This window comes from Perissodus microlepis, chromosome 4, assembly GCF_051167445.1.
Source record: "Perissodus microlepis isolate ML-2025 ecotype Zambia chromosome 4, ASM5116744v1, whole genome shotgun sequence".
Classification (NCBI taxonomy): Eukaryota; Metazoa; Chordata; class Actinopteri; order Cichliformes; family Cichlidae; genus Perissodus; species Perissodus microlepis.
The window spans coordinates 17,144,058-17,170,671 of NC_140464.1; the positions used below are offsets into that span (position 1 = coordinate 17,144,058).

Sequence of the window (26,614 nt, forward strand, 5' to 3'; positions counted from 1 at the left end):
CTGTTTATCTCATTGAGTGTCTTGCAAGGTCAATTTTCTCATCATTACAGGTTGTTAAGTACCAACGTTATTGTATTAAGTGTGAAAAAAAAGATTATACCTAACTGAGATAAGACTAAGATAGGACAGAAAATATGGAAGACTGATTCCTGAGCACCAAAGAAACAAACAAACAGACAAAAAAACAAAACAAATAAATTGCCATCAAGTCAAAATTTCAAGTTAGATATCTCAACTTTTCAACTTACAGATTCAAACTTTTGAGAAAATAACTCAAAATTGAGAAAATGGCTTAAAATTCTAAGTTATTGTCTTAAAAGTTTGAGATAACAACCCCAAATTTCAAGTTATGGATGGCTTTTTTTCCAGTGGGGAAAAGCTTCCATAGGAAAGGAATGCATGACTGCATTTAGTGCACATGTTTATTCGGACAGAGATGTCTACATGCCTCTATAACAATGTTATCTTAACTCTTCTTATGACCTTCTTATGACCCCTGATGAATACACCCATCTTCTCTGGAAACTTACTAACGAAAAACAAACCTGAAATGCACATAAAAAAAAACATAATTCATAAAGAGATTTTGCATATTTTCACAAACCTATTACAAGCTTAAATCTTAAAGGTAATTAGTAATTGTAGCTCTCAGATAAATGCTGTGATGCACAGTGTTTCTCTCTTTGGTTGCTTAAACTGGACACATCCATTCCTATATCATTTGTACTGCATGTTCTGTTACGTTTCCCTGCTCAACTGGTTTTAACAGCAGAAAGATTAAAATATATAAATAAATAAAACTCTCACCGCTTCATAGTGCGAATGTATATTATGACTATGACGAGGCTATCTGGTTTGTAAAACAAACTGTGCCCTCTGTTGGCGTTAAAACACAGCGCAGGTGCCAGCGCTGCTGAAACGCTGTTTCTTATTATCCCCCCCAAACAGTTCACGTTTTACACGGAGCTTACTGACTTTTATACGTGCGTACTTTCTTCGTTGAATCTACACCGTATACCGTGAGGAAAAGGGGAGGTAGGGGAGGTGGGGGAGGTGAAGGGAGGCGAGTCCACGCACGGCTGCGAGCTGAAGCGTATTAGCAGCACAGAGAGGGGAGTGATGGAGGAGCTGCAGTTGTCATGGAAACGCCTGGGCGGAGCGATGTGAAGTGGGACCAGTTTGTTTTGTTGTTGAAGGTCACATGGCAAGGTGGAGCTCCGCCCCCCTTCCCCGTTACCACCGATTCAACCGTCTCAAGCTCCTGCTCCGGTCAGTTACTACAAAATGGCTGCAGAGGCTCCGCCGCTGCTGAGAACCGACTGAACGCTTCACGGTAGGATTTATCACCGAGTCCGTGAGGTTTACCGCGACGGAGATGTGCCTTGTCGCGTTTTTGTTTCTTGTTGGGGGGAAATGTGGCGAGTTTCGATAGCAAACATGGCAGCTGGGAATCAAAATATTTTCAGCTCAGCCCACTTTGACATCAGTGCTGTCTTCTCCGTGAGTGCTGCTTAACCCCCCTTTTTGTATATATCGCATTTGTCGAGTGCACACTGGAGCTTATTTTAACTTCTAGCGCGGTCGCTGAGGTTAGCACGGAGGTTTTCTTCGTACTATGTTCCTAACTTGAGCTAGCTCGTCATTAAAACGCCGTGGCTGCACAGCTGCGGTGATTCAAGGGCGCCCTGTGTTGTCGCCTGTCGAGTTGTCGTATGTGTAGCAGCTTGGCAGACATTGGTGGGACGCTTGTTGTTGCGCTGCCGTGCAAGAGAGTTGACACGAGCATTAAAGCCGAAATATCCTCGGTGCTGCACAGAGCGGTGGCTGGATCTAGCTTGCATCACCTGACTGGGTTTAAACGCATTAGCCACCAGGGTTTTACCTACTGTACTCATGCCCTCGTACGGCCGCTCTCTGTTTCATTTACTAGGACTGCTGCTTGCACCTCATGCATCCTCATCCGCTCGGCTTTTTTTTTTTAAATAGTTGGTAACTGCTGGTCCTCACTTTCTGCCTACTTTTAGATGCAAAAACTCTCCCCCTTTCAATGCTTTGATTATAACCCCGGCGCTGTGGTTGAAATTGCTCCCAGACTGCTCAATAATTTATACAGTATATGTGTTGGAAATCTCTTCTCAGTTCTTTGTTTCCCATCAGAGACCAGTGTAACCCTTAAGATGCACCAGTTATCTGTACCTGGCTTTTTCCCGCATCTTGACATCCTGTAGGGACACACACACTCTCCATTAGAAGACAGTGTGTGTGGCTGATGCTGGGGATACCAGTACCCAGATGCATGTAGAGGGCAGATTGATGCAAGCTTTGAGGCCCGCTTGTTTTACTAATGCGTTGGAGTCCTTAATTTGTGTGTGTGTTTGGACCTGGCAAAGGGTTAAGAGAAGCGGGCTGGAGGTCTTTTCTGTCCCTGCCAGGTTTGGGGCCCCCGGTCAGCACCCAGTCCTCCTGAAAGAGGCAGTGTGTATTCACAGAGAGGCGCCAAAGGGGGGCTTGATAACAAAAACAGACTACTAAATGCTGTGATAACTATACAGCTTAGGTCACAGCCTCACTTTCAGTTCAGAAGTCTTCATGGGTTATTTTGCTTAGAGCTGGACTGGAGGGATGAGGGGTTGCTTTTGCCAGATTATGTCATTTGGTTTGGCGGCTTGTTTTCTGTGTCAGCGATCAGATGCTCGCTTGGAGTCTTCAGTGGAAATGATGAGCTTGATTTCTTATGAAGGCAGTTAATTTATTTCACACACAAAACTCCACTTTTGTCTTGCAAGATATGTTTTTGAGTAATTTTATCTCCCCTTTAAAAAAAACCCAAACAAAAAGCCCCCCACATATTTGGTTTTCTTGAGTTCAAGAATTTCTTAAGAAATGTATCCCAGAGGAAATTATTATCATATCTTGGTTCTGTTATTTCTATCATTTTCAGTAAGAAACAACCTCTTATTCTCTTTTGTTCATTTGTTCTTTTCTTTTTTTTAAATTTTGTAGTAGTAGCTGTTTTGTTTTTTTTCTGGACAAATACTGCATGAAAGTGTTTTCCCAATTGCCCCTTTCAGAAATAAAAATCTACAACAATCAGTGTTAATGTAGCTTGGAGCTATTTGAGTTTCCTTGCACTCATACTATTACTGCACAAAACTTCATATAATGTTTATTTTTTTAGATTTATGAATACAAATGTGGAAACAGTGACAGAGCTGCATGATTGCATTTTAATTAAGCATTTGTTGAGGATTTTCTTTGATCTGTTGGGGGAAAAAAAAAAAGGTCAACATGCACCCTAACCCTGTGAATGTGTTCCCTTTACTTTTGGAGCAGCTGACACTGTGTGCTTTTGGAGTATGTCCATACAAGTTATTTTAGGGCCTCTAAATAGCACCAGGAGTGCAGCACAAGTTTCTCTTTTCCCCCGTGATTTGTCCGGGTCAGAAAGCATTAACATGGCTACACTGAGAATAGCTTCAAGTAGTTTACAGAGTGCAATCCTCTTTGCAGAGCACAAAGACTTTGTAAGTGCTTACCCAGCAGATTTTAAACCTTCACACAATCTGAGCGCAGTACTGACAAAAAGTTGCTCTTTTTCTTTCTCTCTTTTCTTTCCGATGCGCTTGAGGTTTTTGCATTTGAAAACCTGCTGAGTGCGGTGACTGATCAGCAGGCTTGAAAAGCTGCGTCGCCCCGGCGTGCAGGCGAGCAGAGGGCGCTACACGCGCTGCCATAGCTGTGGCTGCTGCTGCTGCGGTTGTTAGCAAGCCTTCTCCCGAGTGCTCGCCGTTCTCTTGTTTGGCTTGCAGCGATGGCATTCCTGGCTCTGTGCCCAGTGACTGCCGTCTAGCACCCCTTCCCCCAACTCTCACACACAACGCACAAGCCTGCCTCATCGTTTGTAGCACCCCCCTCCTCTTTAGTGGTACAGTGAGGGGCAGTGAGGCATTTACACATCCACGGCAGCAGCGTGTGCAGTTTTGACAGTTCATCTATTGAGTTTCCTCTCCATCTCCACTCCACATTTTCAACCAGTTTTACACCTGCTTTTGTTAGACTGCCCTTGGTCTATGTGCAGTGTGTGTTGCCTTTTTTTGTGTCTGAGTGTGTGTGTGTCTGGTTTTAAGAGGGACACCAAGCTCTAATCCTGTTGTTCTGACAGGAGGGTGTAATTCCACAACAGAGCTGAGCTTATTGAACGGTGTCCTTATTATGAGCAGTGCTTTACCACTACAAATTCATAGCATATTCGTGTTGCACATTTGTTAAAAGTACATCCCATTAAGACTGCTTTTTTGTGATTTATTTGATCCAGATCTTCATTGAATCAGTGCCTATTAAGAAAGGCGCTATACACTAACAGAGACTTAAAATCACTGTTCATTTTCTTCATTCAAATGAACAGTAATAAAGAAATATTTGACAAGTCACATTGAAAGAAGTTGGTATACACAGACTAGTTTCACACCTTCAAATCCCTAAAATTAGGATCAGGTGTTTCAGATTAGGTGAGTAATTGCAGTCTCTTTAAGCAGTGACAATTGGAACCTGAATTGGCTTCTAGGGTCTGTTGATCTCATTGCTTAATATTGCTGTTGTTTTTGTTGTTGATTTACCAGGTTCAGGTTTTTTTTTTTGTTTTTGTTTTAAAGATCTTGAAAGTAAGTGGGGTAAAAAAAATGTTATTCCAATGTAAAGAAAATCAAGTTTCAAAGATTTGAGGCAGTTCCCAATTTGTTCAGGATCAGCTGCTGCAGCATGGAAATAGATTAGAGAGAGAGAAGTTTTCAAGATGCTCCATATTTCATCCCCGGATCTCCAGATAGCTCTCGTAGTCAAAGTGCATACATCTACACAAATAATTTATGTACTTACAGAGATGAGGAGAAAGAGTTGTTTGGTCATAGTAACATTAACAAAATATCCATCCATTCTGTGATTAATGTTATGTAATTCTTCCATTTCAACCTCTCCAACTCCATGACCAAGACCAATGAGCTGTCAAAGGACAGCAGGGATAAGATTGCAGACTTCTACAAGGCTGGAGGGCTGCACCAAGAAGCTTGGTCAGAAGTCGATAATTGATGCTAGGATTATTCGGAAATGGAAGAAATATAAAAAGGCCATCAGAAATCAAACTCGATCTCTTTGGCATCAACTCAACCTGACATGTTTGGAGGAAGAGAAATGCTAAGCATGAACCAAAGAACACCATGCAGAGTCAAGCATGGAGGTGGGAACATTATACTTTGGGGGGGGGGGTTCTGCTAAGGGTAAAAGAACTTCAATACATTGAGGGGCCAGTAGACGTTGCCATGTACCATTAAAATCTTCAATGAGAACCTCCTTCCTTTGCAGCATGACAATGACCAAAAAACATACAACCAAGGTCAGAAACGAGTGGCAAAAGAAGAAGCACATTAAGGTCATGGCGTGACCTAGCCAGTCACCAGACTTCAGTCCCATAGAAAATCTGTGGAGGTGGCTGAAGCTTTTAGTTTCTGAGCAGCAGTCAAGAAAGATAAAGGACTTGAGGAGTTACAGTAAAGAGGAGTGGTTCAAAATCCCCCTGGAGATATGTGCAAACATGGTGACCAACTACAAGAAACATCTTACACCTTTGTAACCCTTGGAGGTAGGGCTGGGCGATATGGCCTAAAATCCATATCGCGATATAATTTGAAGCACGTGTGGTAACGATATATATCGCGATATATTCTTTTCTTCTGTATAACGTATTTTCCACACTATAAGGCACACTTAAAATCCTTTAATTTTCTCAAAAATCGAGTGTGCCTTATGTATGAATTCTGGTTGTGCTTACTGACCTCAAACCGATTTTGGCATGCAGAAATCTGTTAAAAATGTTTTGATGGGTTGTCAGAGCATTACGGCTGCCGTAGTGAGGAGCTTCGCGGAGTAATTTGGGTCCAAAACTCCGTCCACTTCAGGTCCCAAAGTCAAATGAACACTGAGAGTTAAAAACGGTTTAAACTCTTTCATCTTTAATAAAATCATCAGCGTTGCTGCTTTACCAGGTGTAACAATTAAGTTTAACATCCAGGCATCCATGAAAACAGAATTTATTAAATTTAACGGAGTTAGAAGTTAACAGAAAGTTAGCTCGCTAGTTTACACCTAAACATATCATACCATGTTCTGAGAGATTTTTGAAACTAATTAAAACGTACAGCTCTGCTACCACTTCCAACATAAATGAAGACAGAAAACTAAACAGCAGTGGTGTTTGCAGGGTTACTGAAGTTGGACTACCTGGTATATAATGTTGTGCTACGTGATTGCTAGCGACACAGCTATGTTAGCATAACATTAGCACAGTGAAGCTGGAGGATGAACACCAACTTTTTTTTCCACTCGAGAAAAGTTAACGTGAGGGATTCTGGTGGTCAGGGACAAATGCAATCGCATAGCAGGATGCTATACACGGGCCAAACTTCAGTCAGGAGAACAACTGAGATTATTTATCCACAATACGAGGTTAGTCATTAATATACTGCAACAACATGGGAATAGAACAGCTGTGAGAGAATTCAACATTAATGAATCAATGTTACGGAAGTGGAGGAAGCGCAGTTTTTGGCTTTCCCCATATTTCAAAAGTGCTTCATCTCTTTGCTATGACTGTAGCCCAGCATAATTTGCAGATGATAATGGTTTTAGCTGCTGCGATGCTTTCGACCAAAACAGGTGCAGCTTGATGACATCATCAACATGCGCTATTGCGATAGAGCGGTATAGTCAAAATCTCTATCGTTGGCCAAATTTATATCGTTTCTATCGTATATCGTTTATATCGCCCACCCCTACTTGGAGGATATGTTTTCAAAATTACAGACCATTCATATCTTTGTAAGTGAGCAAACTTACAAATTCAGCAGTGAATCAAATACAAATATTATTTAGCCCACATTAAAGTCGCAGGTCACCCTAGACCAGTTACAGGTCTGTCACAGAGCTGACACCCAGAGACAACCATTCATGTTCACATTCACACCTATAGTGAGAATCAACTCTGAATTTTGCATCATAGCTATCTGAAGCATGTACAAACTGATATTCATCTTTAATAGGGCTGTCAAAATTGAGAGCAAACAAAACAACTGCTGTATAATGCCCTCCACTATCTTAGTTTAATTGGTCACATGACTGCATCATATGACTAACACGTGTCGTCATTTTAGAAAGTCTCAGTTTTCGCTGTCCACACTGCAACGCATAAGTCAAAAACGCTGCATTTTCCTTCAGGGAAAACGCCGTCTCAGTGTGGACGGGAGGCCAAAACGGAGAGAAAACGATTAGTGTGGACGTAGCCCAAGATGCTAAGCGACAGCTCTCATTGAGGGAGACTCCTTTCATCCTGCTTAGGGACCAAATGTTTCTTACTTACTTTATTTTGACGCTTCGCTCTGCTCCTCATGTGGGTCGGTGGCTGACACCAGCTCACATTAACTGGAGCATCTCCCTTCTCCCATGATCCTACGTGACACAAGTCCCACTGATGCCTTTGAAACAAGCAGCACCTGCTAAATTTAGCTCGGCAGCTGTACTCAGCAGGTTCCGTATCAGCCAGTAAGAGAAAAAAATTACGTGATTACAGTTATGAATTAGTAGCCAAGTTTATGGGAGCTCTGTGTTTGCATGGTTTGGTCAGGCTCACAATCTGAGCTACAGTTTATAATACGGGGCCTTCTTGTTGCTGCTCTTTGGACACAGCCTGTCTGCCTCAGAGTCAGCTAAGGGCATGTGTTGAACTGATTGAGCGATATTATTGAAGTTGTTGGCAATTGAGTTTATAAAAATTGCATGATATTGAGGTTTAGCTCATTAAAGTGTGTGCCGTTACCTAATCGCAGGATGTTTTTGAAGGCTGCTGTTGACAAGACAAATGTACTGCCTTTTTGTCTCTCTTTAAATATAAAAAATGTTCACAGCAGCTCCTTCTATTTCACTTGTGGCTGCTGTGGTTTAAAAAAAAAAAATGCAGATCTCTGATGTGAGATGAGACAGCAGTTCTCTTCTCTCTGTTATGAAAGGGAAGAAAGTTTTGTTGTCAAACAATATTTGAAAGAGAGCTCAGAAAACCTGTGTTTCACAATTACATACCTAGGTATAATCTCCGGCACTGTGGTTGTTGTTTTTCTATGTTTTGGTACTTTTTTTGTGACATGGAGGTTAAGGAAAAAAACATTCAGTAAAGGCAATAAGCAAGTCATTTATATAGTTACGAAGTACTCTTGAACCCATGGTTTAAAGACATGCTTTAAAATCCTCACTTAGCTGCTTAATTGGAAACTTATGTGTTACTTGCCCAAGCTCATCTTTCTTCTTTCTTTTTTTTTTTTTTGAAGTCCTATTGTTGAACTTCTACAACCAGACTAATGTCAGCACTGTCAGCACTTCAGGGCGCATTCTATCTCCACCTGACTGCTCACCTCGGGCCTCTGGGAGCGCTTGTTGCCAGGCAGTGGCTCATATCGCTGTCGCCTGCAGCAGCTTAGGCTTGGCAGGGGGAAAAAAAGCTGAAGGTTTTATGTGCAGTTTCACATTTGTGATTCAAGAAACTTGACTTTCAAATGTATATATGATTTTTTTTTTCCCCAGGCTAATTTATGTTTACTATGTCCTTTTTTTAAAACACTGTTTCTAGCTGTAATTTATTTATTCATTTCTTAGTGTAGGCTGGATATAGATGCTGGATGCTTTTGTAGCTCATAAGAAATGAAGGAATCTCTGTGTGTATGTCTGTGTGTCAGTGTCATCTTTGCTTTTTCATACCATCTTGACACTTGCCGGGTGTGTTGCTGGGGACCTAAGGAATCAGGAAGGTTGAAATGAAATCAGTGCACATTTCCATCCTGTTTCACTCAGCCATGCTTTGAAAAGGCCACCGAACTAGTGTGAAACAATAGGCCATTGTCGGACGGTTTTCAGCTTGAGTTGTCGACATTTAAATCCTCAAGACCGTAAACTGAAAGTGCAGGGTACAACCCGAGGTTTTGAGATTTTTGTTTCAATGTAGTGCGAACACATTATTTGTGTTAGAATCTGTTGGTCTTGTAGAGTGTGTAGACTAAAGAGCGGCAGGCTCAACTTAAGAGCACCAACATGCTAAACCCACAATGCCTCCCTAATAGCTTCCAGAAAAAAACCTAAAGACAACTGAAAAACGTATGCACACATCTTTGCACACTTAAAGAAATATGCTGCTTAAAAGTGGAATGTGAAATAAACCCACAGTCTTACATCTGGGGATTGTGGACGAGTCACTCACAAGCACCTGTCTCATGTTTACCACCAAAACAAGTGCCATGGACATGGGTCCAGTCTTAATTTCATTGACCAATAATTTTTGTGTGATAGTTTTTGTCAGCCTTTTTTTTTTTTTTTTTTTCCCTAATAGAAGCAAGACGATGACTAAATAAAAACGAATGCACGAGTACAAAAACAGTGATGAATATAAACAAGATGGAAGTGTTCTGGAGAGACTAGCTCAAATCAGAGTTACAAATTAACAAATTAAATTGTTTAGAAAGGCGGGATGAGTTTGCTTCTGATTGGATCACTTTCAATCTTTTTGTGCAGTAAGGTTAGAAGGGAAATTTGATCTATCCCAATAAACAGGGTGGCAGCCAGCTCCCATGCTCTCTTTCTCATAAAACTGCAAGAAAGAAGAGAAGAGTGGACATATGGACACATTTCGTGTTTGATATCAAGAGAAATAAAACAATCTGTAAACGTGCCGAGTAACTCTTACCTATAAAAACACAACAAACTTTTACACTTAAGTCAAGTGAATGAATTTTAGATTTATTCTGTTATAATCTTATGATATTTAGTCAGCTGAAGCTAAATGACAAGACCTTTTGGTTTTTAGGGTTTTTACATTAGGTTGGAGTACTTGGTACCAGGTGCTTGTTTAGTACCTACTCAGCTGGGGTCCTGTGACGTTAACAGACTGCACGCCACCAATTGGCTAGTTAGTGGCGTCACTCAATGAGTCATGAGAGCGGCTGCTTCATGAAAATCAAAACTTCAGTTTTTCAAACCTGAGTATATGAGAAATGTCCCCGAGTCTGAGAAAAAGCCATAAACTGAGGAGCAGGTATACTATAACCTCGACATCCACCATATTGATTTTGTGGTTTTTTTGTTTTGTTTTTCTATCCGAATGACGTCGCAAATCTTTCAGCCACATTGCTGTAATGACCCCATGCACAATTGTATTAGAAACAACTGAAACCAGGTTGGGCTGAGTAGGTACTATTAGAACTTTGGCAGTGGATAATTTTGAGTGCTGTGGGTTGCAGTTAACCCTGATTGGTTTGGGGTTGTTCTGAAAGATCCTGAACAGATGTTGATTGAATTTGGATTTTGGAGTTGACGATAATCAAAACTATTCACTTCAGCTGACAGTGATTTCAGTGTGTTACTAGTCCACATATCGTCACGTGTTACAAACGCAGCTACTGACACACTGATTTCAGTTTGAAGACTGATAAAATGAACCATTCAGCTGAAAAGAAAATGTCAAGAAATCACTTTCATCTGTGTTCACTCTGCTGAGCCAAAGTACTCCTCTCTTTGACTGGTTCTTGGGGTAAAACCTTGTCCATCTCTCTCCATCTCTTTTTATTTAAGCTGTGAAAAGAAGCAAAAATACGAGAAGAGAACCATTTGATGGAAGATAAGAAAAAGAAAAAACAAGACGAGAAGAAAAAGAAAGAGGCTGCTCAAAAAAAGGTAGGCTTGCAGAGGGTTTTTGAAACCCACATGCTTTTATCATGTTGCTGTAATTGTTCCTTCCTGTTCTTTATCATATGATAAGATACTGTAAACTCCAGCTAATTGAAGCAGTTACTGGCAGTCAGCTGGATTTTGGGTAGCTGGATTTATTAATGTTTTATTTTTAACCAGTTTCCAGTTAACTTTGTGTTTAATGCAGGGACTCCTCTTTGTTTGTACTCTCCATTACGAGGGCTCAAGCAACATTTGACCTGTTGGGCTGCTTGTTTTGGTTACACAGAAAGTATTTTTTGTTAGTTCTAATTATAATTTTAGGATAAAATTTCTACATTTTATAGACTAAAGCAATCATAAATAATTACAGATTATTCTATGGTGAAAAGAACAAGCTTGTTGGCATTTGCAGTATTTTAGATGCTAGTATGCTATGTAGTACAAGGCCAGGCGCAGCTCTACATTATAAGTGTTTTCGGTGTATAGAGCTCCTATGTCAGCACATTTATACATTCATATCCCCTAACCTTAAGTCCTCTTCTAGCGATCTGTTGTGCTTGTGCTTAAGCTTTTTTTTTTTTTTTTTTTTTTTTTTTTTTTTTGCTAGTGCTGGAAAAAGTACAAGCTACAGGCTAGTTTCCCCTCATTAACTTAATAAATAATACAGTGTACACTATTCAATTAAATAACACAGCAATAATCAGTTCCTCATCTGTCAGATGGACTTAACTCCACCGTCTTGCAATGAGGCGAGTACCAGCAGTCAAACCACGGCAAACTAAATCTTGTTTTGAGCCCTTAAATGTGTCGAGCGTTAATCAATTTAGTGTTTAAATACACGAGCACTACCTGTCCCTTAGCATTGCCCTGACTAGTTTGCTTCAATACTGTTGTGTGTATCATGAGCAAAAATGTTAAAAATTATTTCATGCAAAACCACATATTGTTTTCTGGATCTTACATGGAATGCATTACATGTTTATCTTATCATTTTAAGTTTGATCTGTTGTTAACTTGTTTGTTTGTTTTTTCAGGCCACAGAGCAGATTACCAAAGGTGAGTTGTTGCCGCTTGTATTTTGTACAATTGATGCGCAACATCAAAGAAAGACTCATTTGATTTCTTTACCACAGAATAAAAGGAGCGTCTGTTATGCATGTTTTAATACTGGAGTTGTCGGTGTAGACCTTTGCTGCGAGTCTGTGTGATATCTTGTGATAGCAGGAAGGACACTGACTGTGTAAGGGTGTTACATTGTTGTCAGAAGGGGAACCACACAGTATATGCAGTTCTGCCTTTTTGCCACTAGGCGTCAGTTGGTTCTCAGCTCATTGCTATGCTGTTGATTATGAAGGATTTGCTTTTAAAGTTTAAAAATATATCGCAACTGAAAACATTACTGGCCGCCAGCTCTGCTGTACTACCTGAGCCTACTACCTACAACCTAATAAGAAGCATGGGAATGGTGCATCTCCTCCTAAAGCCTCCACATAGGGGTCCTCAGGCTTACCTCAGAGGGTAGCGGAGAGGAAGAAAATCTGAAGGAGGAAAAAAACCCAACAAATAAACCATCTGAATAAAAATGCCTAGAAATGTAGTTTTGTAGTGAAGACTGCACTTAGCTTGCAGGTTTTAACTCCTGCTTTGTGGCAGCTACAGACCCACTCTCTTCACTGTCTCCCCAAGGCAGTGGTTTTAACAATCAGAGGGAAGCAGGTAGGATGTGGTGGACAGTCAGTTAGCCTGGAAGCAGATCTTCATGTCGGCATGAGCAAGCAGATGGGAGAGGGACTTAATGTGTCATGAGGGATAGGCAGGGGGAAATCTGATTAGAACTGCTCAAAGATGCTGACAGGATGGCCTGAAGGGTAGAAAGAGAATAGTTATTAGTGAGTGTTAGCACATAAAACATGCCGTTTCTTTTCATAGTATTTGTTTGACACGTCAACTCTTTATCTTAACCCCTATTAAGTACCAGATCTAAAATTCACCATTTATAACAGGCTTTTCTATTATCACACTTGACTTTTTAGCACCTTTTACATATTTTTCTGTTGCACTGTGCTCATGTTGATCATTTCTGAAGAAGATCACACAGATTATAGATTGTCTTTACCTCAATATTACCGTGGCAGTTAACGAGGCACTGCAGTTATTATCTATTAATGACTGGAAAAGATCGTGAAAAAGGGCTGAAACAGCTGTCTTTTTCCTGAAAGACACCATGAATCTTAATTGACTAATCAACTAAAAGAGGCAGATTGTGTCTGATACTAGTGTAAGGTACAGTGGGAGCTAATTAGGAGAGCAGGGCTAGTGCGGAGGCTGAATAAACAGGCATTCATACACAGGAGATTTCCAGGAAGACCCCAAGCGCCATAGTAACACTACACCACCTCCTGTCTGGTCTAGCACTGAGGCCCGCCCTGGGACCAGAGAAGGAGAGAAAAAGGTGGGCTGTAAGGAACAGAGATGGAAGAAATTGTTGTGGTTTTTATTTGTGTGAAATGTAGAGAGGTGGCTGGTGCCTCTGGTTGATTTGGGAGAGTGCAGGAAAACCGTGTTTGAGAACACACAAAAACGGGCAGAGCTATGTGAAACTGTGAGAATGCACTCCCGTTTCCTGTTTGCCGGCACAGCTGAGGGGCCCCTTTGTAAGATATTTCTACTGGCTCATTTTTATGACACACACGCTCTCACTCTTACAGTCTCCTAATGTGACCTGCAAACACAAACAGCATATATATGCTCTGTGTCTGTGCAAATCCACCGTTACGCATATGGTTTTATATCACAGCTACTACAGACTCCTTTGCTTCAGCATCCTTGAAAGTGCTGTAATATTTGTTAACTAAACGTATCACATTTACCTCCAGATACAATAATTTCACAATAGGTTCAGTTAAAACAATCTAGTGTGATTGCCTGTTTGGACATTTGGGGTTGGAGTATAAGCTGTCAGTTGACCAAACACAATAAAATATCTGGGCTGAGACTGCTTGAAAAGCTGGTCTGTCCACTTGTAGGCAAATTCTATGATTTTGAAAAATGAGAACCAAATGTGAGCATTTATGATGCCAGGTATTTTAGCATATCCACACCATTTCGGTATCTAATATCAGTCACAGAAATCACTATTTTTATACTTTCAAGAAGGCATCACATAGATATATAGAGAAAAGAGATATGAGAGAGAGAGATCTATATCTGTCTGTCTCTATATCTAGCGCTCTATTTTACAGTATTTAAAGTCCTACTGTATGATTGATTAATTTTGCATAACCCCAGGAAACCAGCCTAAAACATACACGTGTAACATGTGTAGGATGTATCTACTGGCATGTGAATATATATTTTTTTTAAACTAAAGATGCTCAAACAGCTTTAATGGTGTGGGGAAGCCATGAAGCATGGCAGCAACGCTGTGATGTCAGTATCACAGAGACCTTTATCACAGTGTGTGCTGGGCCGCACTCATGGTGTCAGCGACGCACCCTATAAAGAAAATAATAGATGAGTCTATTAGTAATAAGCATTGTGCACATCCACCATCAACAAGCTACTCTAGAGTTCATTTCTAGGGGTTAATGCGCTATTGTGTGCCTATCCATGCTGTGCATTTTTGTCCCTATCAGAGACTGGGGACAACATGCATGCACATCAAAGCACACATTTACATAGTGCAATAAAAGATAACATTATTACAAAGTAGTGTCGTGGCAGTAATTTCATAACAGATTAATTTGCCGTTTCACATTCGCTTAATTACGCCCAGCGCTTTGTGCTAGAGAGCCATAAATTGTGGTGCGATCAGGGGGGAATTTATACCACTGTTCCTGCTGTCGACGGCGTCACCGCCTCTTCTGCATGTCTTATCCCGAGCAGCACAGCTTAAATGAATGCAGTACTGGTAATGATAAGCTGCACTTTAAGGAACAACACAAGTAACAGCTGTGTTCAGCTGCATTTACGCCATAAATTGTGCATATGAGGCTGTTGTCATTGCATATTGTCACTTGAGCCATTATATTTATGACAACTGACAGATGGGCTTGGGTTTTGACATTACGGTACAATTTAATTAGCAACACTCAGATGTGAAAGGGTCTTTGATAAAACACTTGTGTGCTATATAATTCACACGTGATCTTTTGTGTTTTTATGTGTGTGTGTGTGTCTTTTCTTGAAATATACCCACACACTGAGTTTAGCCTGTCAAAAAGTGGATGTGGAATTAAAGGCCGGACTGGTTGGTTAGTGAGCTGCAATCTGAAGGGAAGCTTTATTGGAGAAGTTGCAAAGGTCAAGTCTGTGGCAAACAAAAATGTCTAGAATGTGTTTGACAAATTAAGCATTTTCAGCCCCTGAATGTGGCGAAACAGATACTTGTAACATAAGTGCCAAGTGGCATTTCTTTGTTGCAGTTTCAGTTTGACGCTGTTATTTGAGACCGAACCATTTTTCGGGCTCAGCAGGGGCTGCCCAGGTCAGGAGGACACGATGTTCCACTGTCTTTCACACTTCGGTTCCTGTAAATCATAACACGCTGGAATCTGGGCTGCCTGCAGCTGCTGGCACAAGAGCTGTGTTGTCTTCTGAGATCCCCCCTACTTCAACCTGTGGAGCTCTTCTGCAGGTGGAGAGTAGGTCTGGAGAGAAACACTTAAGAGTTGGAAGTGAATGTCGATCCTGAGATTATATATTCAGACCCATAGTTACCGTTTGATTAACGCTTTGACCTTCACAACCTTGCGTTCTCTGCACTGTGCTGTCAGATATTAAATATTTGTTAAAAATCGTATTATTATATATTTTTTTAAACAGCATTTTTCTCCGTGTGGAATGTAATGCAGTGACGGGTTTCCCTCTTAACTACCGTGTCGTATTTATTCACTTCTAATTAAACCCTTTAATCTTCTCTCTTGTGAGGCTCGCTGCTCACATTTTAAAGCCCACAGGAAAAATGAGACGGAGAGCCTCAAAGACATGCCGCCATTCACGATTCATTCTTTCTGCTACTTTTTTCTAGAAATAGGCAGCGTGTGTGTTTCCTTCTATTTCAGTTCCGTTAAAGTGGTGTGCTGTGACAGTTTGGAGGCAAACGATGCAAAGGCATCACACAGGATTTCACTCTTATTCACGAAAAGGCCTGGCTGTTAGATTTAACACATGTAACATACTGGACAATAAGCAAACAGCAATCCTGTTTACAGCAGCGAGATTTTCTTTAGCTAGTTTATAAAGCTCCATTCATGGCCTAACTTGTGGGATTAAAGGCTCAGTTATAGAAGGCTTGCATTTCAGTATGTACTCCGTCCAAGAGCGAGACGAACCACTTCAATGAAGGAACAGAGCAGTGAGCATGATTATTAGCATGCTATTATTATCATATAGGGGAGAAGAATACTGATAGTATTTAATATATACTTGTAAATATTGTACAGGCTGCACAGTACTGTTAATATATTAATTGTGTTTTTGAAAATTGGTTTGCGACTCAGAGGAACATCATTTGAAAACATTCATTCATCACGTATTGTTGTTAGGACAGTTTTAAAACTAACTTGCCTTGTGATGAGTACTTGCATTCGCTAGTCTTCAGTTCTTCTGCGCATTGCTGTCCAAGCACCTGCACAGAAGTATCCTTTGTCTGCAAGGTCACAGACCTTTTTTTTTTTTTTTCCTTCCACTCAGAGAGATTGCCAATGCTTTTCACTCTTTTTCTCCTCCACCTTCTTCCAACTCTTCTAATATATCCCCAGACAATCCTAACCAGCCAGCCCACAACCTCTAGCTCTTAAACAGCCAGGCAAGCATACTATCATTGTTTCTGAGGAAATTAAGACCCCTTTTTAAAATAGAAAATGGGATGGCTTCCTCTGCATGAAGCACACACAGCCCCAAGGCCAAGGCTTGATGTGCATCTTTGATGAAGTGGGAATTCTCCTGTGCAGTGGCACAGCTGAGGACTCTGTTATTGCAAACAGGCTGTCAGCAGGAGTCGGCCTCGTCTCTTCTTACTCTATTTCACTGTTTCGCTGCTAAGTACTGCCTGAGATACAAGCACTGTACACCACACCTGCCAGAACCATTTATTAAGCCCTGCCTTGATCAGTCTCTGAATTTTAATTGAGAATAAAAGGATATTTTTACATTAAATCATCAGTTTATCAGGATAACTGAATTTGGAGGACTTGTGTCGCTCATGCAATCTGAAGAAACCAAAGCAGCACCGGCAAATGGTGATCCAGTTGTAAGCGGATTTGGACCCAAGTTGATTTCGGGCAGTGAGTCTCGAGCTAACAGAGGAGTGCACGAGGGGGTGGAGACTTTCTTACACACACTACACTCTTCATCACTTATCCTCGCTCCCTGCCTCCTTCCCTTCCTCCCGAATGTCGATTCTCTCGTTCGCTCGCTCGCTCTCCCTCCCTCCCCTGGCCCCTCCTTGTTTCTTCCCTCTGATTGGCTAAAAGAGCAGCCAGCTCTCCCCCCTCTTCAGCTTCCAGAAGAATCTACGTCACATCATGGAGTCCCAACTGTGTAACGCTCATGTTCATAACTATGATTGCACATTGTGGCATAACCTACAACAGTCTTCAGTTTTTTTTAAGAGGAAATCACCTCTTAAACTCAGCGGGTAGAATTGGGCAGGAATTATCGTGTCCATCTGCCGCCTTTAATACAGTAATAATGACAAGAGGATAATGGTAGATCACTGGGAGTGAAGGAGAAAGGGAGAGGGGAGCACAGGAAGGTGGGGAGGGATAAAGAATGAAGAGGAAATGGAGCAGATGTAGAGAGATCTGATGAGAGGCGAGCTCCAGCACTAGAGCGTCCCCCCCCCCGCCCTCCACCCGCAACATTGCTGAGCTGCAGGGAGAGGGAGACACTCAGACAGATTTGGGTGAAACTGGATCATACTATGACACACACACACACACACACACACACACACACACACACACACACACACACACACACACACACACACACGTGCACAGAAAAATGTTGCCGTTTGTGGCGTGTGAGCGAACATGTCTGTGAGAATTTACAAGGCTGAGTGTGCTTCCACGACACCATCTCGCCCTCTCCCCTCTGTGTGGGCCTCAGCATTACATAACTCTTTGTTTTTGTGTGTGATGCCGGACTAGCCGCATGTGTGCAAGTTATTCACTGCTGCCTTGCACACACTCATTTTGTCAGCCAATCGCAAGGCCCCGCTCTTTATAATACAGTTAGGCTGCAGCACAAAGATTTTCTTTTTCTTCTGGTTGGTGGTTTTTAAAGACCCCCTTCCCCCGCAGCAAGAGCTCAAATGCCATTGTGGCTCAGTGCACATTATGTCCAGTCAGCTGGTGTTTGGGGGTCTGCTCTTGTACAGTATGTGTAGCTCTTAAGCACTTTTTTTTTTTTTTTTTTTTGCATCCTGTTTGCATTCTAGTTTACCAGCTTATTTTATTATGTAATAAAATGTGCTGAGGAGATTATCCAGTGCGCTTTGTGTCTCATGATCCATCTCATTCTGGAGCAGGTCCGTGACCCCAAGCTGACCAACATGTTTGATTTAGTGGTGGCTTCCAACCGCCTATTTCCAAATTCAGCGACTGTAAATTAGCATCCTGGGGGTGTTTTGGACTTTACGGCTCTGATGTTTGACAAGTGGAACTTGTCGGTTATAGCAGCCGCGTTTTTTATAGCAACAACTCTTATTTCAGTGTATACATTTTAGAGAGGTGTGATTATGTAGTGATGAACAAACAAGGGATGCATCACCCATTATTAAGCTTTACATCTTCACTTCTTTTTTTTTCGCCTTACCCAAAAAGTACTAAAACCTGCATGTGGCAAAAGCACAGTTTTGGTCACTGTAGCTAATTTCTCCCTTTATAAAATCTATAATGGGAATAAATATTTTAACTAATTGTTTGTGTTTTGTGAATGCTTAAAGATGAGAGCAAATCGCCTCTTTGACAGGCGTGACGATATCTGGAGCTGTAGTTGATTGTAGTCTTAGACCCTTTATCAGTAGTTCAAGTCACTTCTTGACCATGTTTGTAGTGCTGGGGGTTTTTGCAGCATTTTAATCAAATGATTTCACCGGTAACACGACTCTCTATAAGATGCAACCAATCCAGTGAGTTTGCACTCCAGTTTTGTGAAATTCTGGTAATTTGTTAGTCTGTTACTTCTCACTAATTGGCAAGCATCGTATATGCGTTGCACCCATCCAGCATATGAATTAAGCTTGCTAGCCTTAACTTGGCCCTTCACTCTTGTGTCTCTAGGAAATGAAGATTGTGACAGCGTAAAACTAAACTGGAGGCTTCACAGTGGTTGCATTTTTTTTTTTTAATACATAGTAGATGCTCTCACGAACCTTAGTGGTATTTTTTTCCCCAATAAAACATCTCAAGTACACATTAGCCTGGTAGCTGCATCCAACAGTTGACACCAAGATGGTAGATATGATGATGCATTTAAGCTGCAGAGAGGCTAGATATTTTCCTCTGGGGATGAAGAGAGTGACTATTGGAGTTTAATTTTCTTTTGTAACACACCAGTTTTATAGTGATGATATACCAATGTTTTGTTCCCAACTTCTAATGTCCCTCAATTGAAAAAAATAAAAATACGAATGCATGAATAAATGTTATTGGAGGTTTTTTAAATTGTGTGCAGTTCTTAGGCTTCGCTGCTCATGTGAAACCCTGCAGGGCTTCGACCATGAGAAATGGCTGGTCAGAGCAGAGAGAGCCTCACACTCTGTTGCTAAGGGTAACTAAAGCTAGTTGGATAAGAGCACTTGGCTTCAGCAGCCGTGCAAGCAGTTAATAACTAACAGCTTTTGTAGAGCGCTGAGAGGTGATCATTTCAGGGGCCATAACCTGCCACAAACCATGAACAGCTTATGTTGATGGTGCTCAGCGCTCTTTACAGCACCGTCCTGATGGAGACAATAGCCCACAATAATGTAGCAGGCAGGTCTAAGTCCATTTTCTGGTACTTGACCTCTTCAACACATATAATCTGTGAACCAGCACCATGACAGGCTGTGAGAGAGTTGGGTGTCTTGGCCATCTCTAAAGTCATCATTTTTTCTTTTATAGTGCCACCCCGAGGTTATTACAGTCCTGTGGTTCTCCAAAGAACAACCATCTGTTTGGACTGACCACTGCCTTGAGTAAATCTTGTGCATTTATAGATTTCTGCTCCTTTAGCCTTTCTGAATTTAACTTCATGGAAATCTTCCAAAAGTATCCAGGGCTTTGAAAAGAGTCAGTGAAGGAAATGCTTAACCACAGTAGCTTTACAGAAAACATTTAAAATGAATTACTGACAGTAATTTATGGAGGAAGAGGGCAGTATCCAGCAGTTCCTTTTAGTTTTCTTTAAATGTGTTATGTGTCAGATATCATTATAAGTCAAATAAAACAGTCTCTAGCGAGTGATTTTATTTATTTATTTGGAATATGGACCAGTCCATTTGCAACTAATCATATAGTATTGTAGTACTAGTGTGTGCTCAACAGCTCTGCTTTACCCTTCCTCATCCCTGCATTTCTGTTTTCTTGTTGTTACTTATCCCCACCCATTTCATCAGTGCCAGACTCTACCAAGCTCAACCCCAGCCCTCCTCTTCCCCCCGTCAACCCCAGTGCCATCCCATCTGTACCCCCAAGCAGTGGAAATGGCAAGCGCATCCCCTCCGGAGGTCAGCCGCAGACAGCACAGCAGTCCCAGACTCCGCTCCAGCAGCGCTACCCGCCCAGAGAGGTGCCCCCACGCTTTCGTCAGCAGGAGCACAAGCAGCTGTTAAAGCGGGGCCAGCCTCTTCCCTTGGGGACGCTGCCTCTCATCACCACGGGACGTCCCACCACTAGTGAACCTGCAGCAGCAACAGTAGCCATACACGCCTCTCTTTCCTGCTCCTCTTCCACTGCAGCCAGCTTGCCCACAGGTCTGTTGGCAAGTCAATTTCTTTGTGCAAGTTTGAAGAAGTGCATTTAATGTTTTCTAAAAAAAAAATCTTGTGATGTTTAGTTACATAAATCGTAAGAGGTTATTTGGAATTACTTGTTTTACTGATGATATATTCAGCTTATCCACATGAAGTGGATATAAATTGAGAATGAGGAGTGAAATTCAGTGGAGTTACATTATGTTAACATATAGATGATGCACTTCCTATAATATTGTTTGACCTGCTTGTGATGGGATAAAAATGATACGCTGCTTTTATAATGTGTTGTGCGAGCAGCAATGCTTCTTCATTTTAGCCCATTGCTAGGTGGTTGCCAGGTAACCTGATGGCATCATAACATGTCATATATAATACATGTTTTGTGGGTACAAATTAGATATCGTGAAATAAAATTGGATGATGCTTTTTATAGGTGCACAAATGTTAAAAACAGGTGATTTTAGCCCTGTTGCTAGGTTGTTGCTTGGCAACATGACATGGTCATAAGACCTGATATAGTTAAGAACCTTCAGGGACCTAAAATGTATCTGTGTGCCCCCTCATCCTGGTCTTGTAAGAGGAGTAAATGGACAAGGAAACAAACACACATACAGATTGTGTATTCTAGTAAGATGCTACACATTTTAATCAGGCTTTTGCATGGCCAACACTTTCTTGCTCTCACTGTCTGCTCCACTAAAATTTAATCAAACAAGACAAAATAAAGTTGACGTTACTTAATACAATTAGAGAGTGCAGGTACTCAATGCTGCAGGATGTAAACCCTTGGTTCAGTCTGTACTCGAGCAAATTTGAGTGTATCCCATCAGTCACTGTCAAGTCTGCAGTTTTAGTTGCAACATGTAGAACACTATTCCAATAATATTAACTTGGGCTGGCTACAGCTACTTAGTCAAAAAGTATGTCATGCCAGAACAACAACAGTGTCGGTTCTTCAAACATCTCCACTAATATCTGTTTGACTTATCTCAGCTGTGCCAAAGAGTTCTGGCATTCTTAAAAAGCAATGGCTGTATCCACTCCTGTTTTTGTAAGGCACTGTGCTTGTAATCATGCGGTGTACCTGCAAGGCTGTGCAAATGCACAGGTGCCGCTGGCTATTGTTTATTTTCATTCAGCCTGTCTGGGAATTAGGGATGTGGATGCAGGAATACTGGGGTAAAGGATGGCAAGTAAACACAGCTGGCTATCTTTGTGTGTCTGTGTACTCTCCTTCCTGTGGTTTTACGTTTGGCAGTAAATCAGGTTCTTATGTGTTTTTAAGTGGCGGCAGGGAACAGTTATATCCTAAAAAGGTGCTCTTTGGTGACACTTTAGGGGCACTGGACACTTTTCAATGCCTGAGGAGCAGCACAAACTTTCTCATAAATGTGTGTCGTCTGCTGTTTGAGTGCAGCCTTATCTCCATGGTGATAAGATGTTTATCCTGTCCACGTCTCTGTCTCCGCCTCCACCACCTCCTCCATTATCATCTTCCTCCTACTCTTTGTTGAGCTTTCCTGACCATCCCTTCAGTATTTCCTGCTTTTGTAGGCGGAGCAACACTGCACTAGCTAGCAAGCTAGCTGGCTGCCTCAGTGGGCCTGACCTGGCATAGATAGAAAGACCGAGTGAGAAGGAATAAAAGAAAGAAGGAGAGAACTAGCATGGCAGACATCCAGTTCTGTGGGCTGAAGTGACTCATGGCTTACGGTAAAAGCTGCTGTTTCTCCCCGCCCCTCTCTGGCAGGCTGGTTCGGCTCTGCTTTTGCTCTCTCTGCGTCTTTAAACGGACTGATTACATTATGACAGACAGAACGACCTCACAACACTAAAGGCAGCTCAAATGGACAGTTTTGCACAAGCATGACTCTGCTCCATCTCCCCTTGTGATTCGTCATATGTCTCTTCAGTTAACTTCACAGCCGAGTTTCACTGAGTTCCCTTTTGCTCTTCTGGTTTTTCATGTTTCCATCTCAATTTACACTGTATTTCATTACCTGCCCACATGAGGCCTTTTGACGAGCAGCAAAGGTGATTCTGTGTGCACCCCTGTGTATACATGCGAATGTATGTTAACGTAAACAGTCATAACTTGAATGTCCCTGCTCAACTTGACTCATAACAGTAAACAGATGGTGTGTTTAATAGTCCAGGCTCAGGGCAAGAGTTAAGATTGTATGTCATAAAGATTATTAGCTATTCTCTGGATTAAACGGCTGTCTCTATCAGAGATATGTGAGGATATTACATAGGGAAATCCTGGCCTCACTTTGACTTGACTTGTTTAGGTGAACTGTTATGACTGCATGGTTGAAAGTGCTAAAATTTATAGCTACCTCCTTTTGTATTTGTGTAATGCTCTGTGGGAAAAGCCCTTAAAACATGATCAGGTTTTTTTATGCCCATAAGCTGCATTAAGACAAAAATGGCATAACATTGTGGTATGAGCAGTCTTTGTCAAGTGAAAGGACAGTGCAGCTAATGTGCTAATGGCTTGTCTGGTGGAGCAGAGAGAGAGTGAGTACATGCTTGCTAGACTTGATGTTCTCTTTAAGTCTGCTGATGATGCTGTAAAAGAGCCTTGGGAATCCCCTCAAAGAGGACTGGGACATCTTGTGATGTGATTAAACATCAGCTCTCGCTGATTTTTATTTTATTTTATTTTCTTCTATCTTGTCTTTCTTGCACTGTGTCCCTGCTCCTCTGACTTTGTCTGGTGTGCTGGTTGTTCTTTTCCTCAACCTCTGCCACGCCAAAACACATGCTCACACATACTGTAAGTAAAGAATGTAAAGTATCCGTGATTAGTCAGGCTCCACGTATTATATTATATGTGTAACTGTGAGTCTTCCCATTATTATCGCCCTCTCCCTGATGTTGCTCTTTTTTTTTTTTTTTTTTGCTTTGCAACAATTCATATCCCGAGGCCCTTTCATGTAGAGAAGGCATGACACCAAGCTATTTTAAGACTGGCATGTTGAAGGAAGACCTTGACCTGGTTTATCCTTTAGAGAGGGAGGAGAAAGAGGATACTGACAGCCAAACATGATGGCCAGATGTCTTTGCTGTGTACTTTTTAAAAGGCACAGATTGTCCTTCTGCCATTCTTTTCCCCTTGAGATAATGTTGAGATTATCGGCAAAGCAGTTGCAAAGAAAGCATCCATTAAATCAGGTTTTGCATATATATATACGCACAGCTCCTGTCCTTATCTCACCCTTGTTTGTCAGAGAATTTAGCAAGCTATCTGTGCCACTTTGGCTTTGTTGCTACTGCTACGCTGCAAATATCTATTGAGGAGTGTTATGTTTGCCTTCAACAACTCTGCTGGTTATGCCTGTGGTTGATGACAGCTGGCATTGTGTCCTGTTCCACTTTGCCTTGTCAGGATATCCGGGTCATTGTTGCCATACAGTTTAACCCTGCCTCAACTCTAACTCTTAAATCTGTAACACTAAAACTTGCCATTATTGCAGAATATCCTAAACACAGCATGCATATGTACTAAAAAATGCTCAGTGACTAAATAGCTTTGTTTTGCATCTTGTTGTGGTGTGGGTGTGCAAAAGGGCCATTTTCTGCGTGCCATCAACTTGAATTGCAATGCTTATAACAAAAATGTGTCACATTAGTGGCTACCAACCCTATTAATAGCATTTTTGATTAACCATCATCTCTAGCTGATATATAATTTTTAAAAAATCATTACAATTCCTCTAACAATTTGTGCAAAACTGCAAACACATTTACACATTTTTCTGTCTCATGGGGAAAAAAACATCAAATCAGCTCATGTGAGCCGAGCTGAAAAGTGCCTAAAAGGATTTGTAGAGCAAAGATGCTCCATAATATCAGTAATGAAATGTTGGATACAGCTTGCCCCTGTTAAGGTCAGTAAGTGGGTTGCATTGTAATAAAAATTAAACTAGTTAATTCAACTTCCCAACAGTTTCTACATCACAAATGTGCCTAATTTTTGAGTCCCTCTTGTGTTATTTTTGTTGCTTTGTGCAGAAGTAGAACAGGAAATATCAAAGTAGACAAAGACAATTTTTTTCTAGTTGTCTTGTTTTGCAGTACTGAGACTTCAAAATAGTATAGCATGATGCAGAACAATTGTTTTTGCAATGTTTCTGGATCAAACCCATTCTATCAATAAGTTTGATAAAACGAACCCCATTTACCTTGCAGATGTGACCGTTGATTTTGGTGCCGCTGCTGTAATGTTTTGCACCGATTACAATGCATCAAATCAAACGCAGTGTGGCGTTTGAGATCATCAATAGGCAGAGGTAGCAGATTCCTGGGAGGTGCACGTTTGTGTGTTTATCAGAGAGTTCATTCATCTGGCTGGCAGCATGCATTGTCAGCTCTGTACCATCCAGTCTCTGTGCCCCTCAGGGACCTCATTAAGCCAGGATCAGTACAGCTGAGGCCCACATAGCCCTCCTAGATTATTTCCTCCTCCTATCTCTCAACATCCATCTTTGTCCTTCATTTTCTGACTTCTTTCTTTTATGTTTTCATTCCTCTGGATCCCTCCCTTGTTCTACCCTCATCTCTATTTCCTCCACAAGTACACCCTCTGAGAATACGTTGGCCGTGAAAGTATTCAGATTTCTATTACCAAACATCCGTCAAGTTCATAGGAGTACTTTACAGAAAATAGAAGGCATAGTTGAGCAAATTGTGCATGCCGTACATTTCTTGGGAAGGTGAAAAGGGAAACGTTAAAGCATTGTTTGCACAAAGAAGGCCACTTCAGCAAGGAAACTCGAGCTTCCCTCGCCTCTAGTCGGGTGTGTTGTACAAATGTTAAAGTGAAGGACAGAGAACAGAAGGCACAAAGGCAGTCCAGTACCAGATCAGACTGCATCATTTTACAATCAAGAAAAATGAGCATTCAGCAAAATGACCCAAAGTGTGTTAACCGCTTTTTGAAAGAGAATTTTTAAAGCAAACAGTCCTCCACCAGCTTTTGACCGGAATCCCACAGACCACCTAGCTTTCCAAGCTAAAGGATCACAAACTAAATACTTGAACATTTCAAATTTTAGTGATCCCACCACTGGATATCCGAATGCTTTAGCTTTCTTTTAAACTGTAGCTTTTGCTTTTACAGTTTGCTTTACGATAAAAAGTAATAGATATACAACGAAGCGTCCGAGTTGCTGTCAGGAAGCTGTTTGTTTTTTCCTCTACTTGGATGCGCCATCTGTACTTTGTGTAAGTTAACACACAAAGCGAGCGAGTGGCCATGACCTCACCGTGCATTAAGACCTCACAGCCGAGAGGCACAGGGGGCTGAACTTCAGCCATAAAGGGACTCTGTTCTCCACTAAACATTGACTTATTGTCTTGTTGTGTGGGTGCTGGGATCATTTGTAAACAATAGCAGCCTTGATCTAGGGAGCTGCTGCTCCCTGCTCTTCCTATCCTCTTCCCTCTCTGCCTTCTATCTCATGGGTATCTTCCTCTGTTGTCTCTGTGCGCGTCACTCCAGCACCATGTTTTGAACCAGACTAAAACGCACACAAATTAGCAGATCCCTTCAAGCTTGCTTATTTCATGTGTCCAGAAACTATCTCCCCAAAGTGACAGCTCTGTTTTTGATTACTGCATTTCCGACTTGCAGCCATAAATTTAGACAAAAATCGACATTTGTCATCCTGTGCATTCTTATCCTGTGTCTGTTCATGTGTGAGGAAAATTGCCATTCCAGCTCTGAAGGGCTTCTCTCGCTCTCTTTCGCCTGCTGCCGCTATTCAAGAGGCTTTCCGTCGTGGGCGGCAGCACTAATTGCAGACGGAGCTAAATGTTTAGTGACAGTTTTGAAAGGTTGAAAGATGTGAGGGCATGGGCGGGAGAGAAGAGCCCTGCTTTTGTTTT

At 41.5% G+C, this 26,614-nt stretch overlaps 1 protein-coding gene across 8 annotated transcripts in view; it reads left to right on the plus strand.

Moving 5' to 3' along the window:
- Positions 1–1,205: 1,205 nt before the first annotated feature.
- The window catches only part of tnrc6c1 (trinucleotide repeat containing adaptor 6C1), a 47,880-nt gene continuing 22,471 nt past the window's right edge, over positions 1,206–26,614 (plus strand). For 5 of the 8 annotated variants that reach the window (XM_084926165.1, XM_084926170.1, XM_084926168.1 and 2 more), the window contains exons 1-4: positions 1,207–1,333; positions 10,660–10,761; positions 11,793–11,814; positions 20,363–20,719. In XM_084926165.1, the coding sequence (XP_084782291.1) occupies positions 10,699–10,761; positions 11,793–11,814; positions 20,363–20,719 (442 nt within the window). In that variant the 5' untranslated portion in view covers positions 1,207–1,333; positions 10,660–10,698. Of the gene's footprint in view, positions 1,334–10,659; positions 10,762–11,792; positions 11,815–20,362; positions 20,720–26,614 lie in introns of all 8 variants that reach the window. The other 3 variants (XM_084926166.1, XM_084926169.1, XM_084926173.1) reach the window with 2 other exon arrangements.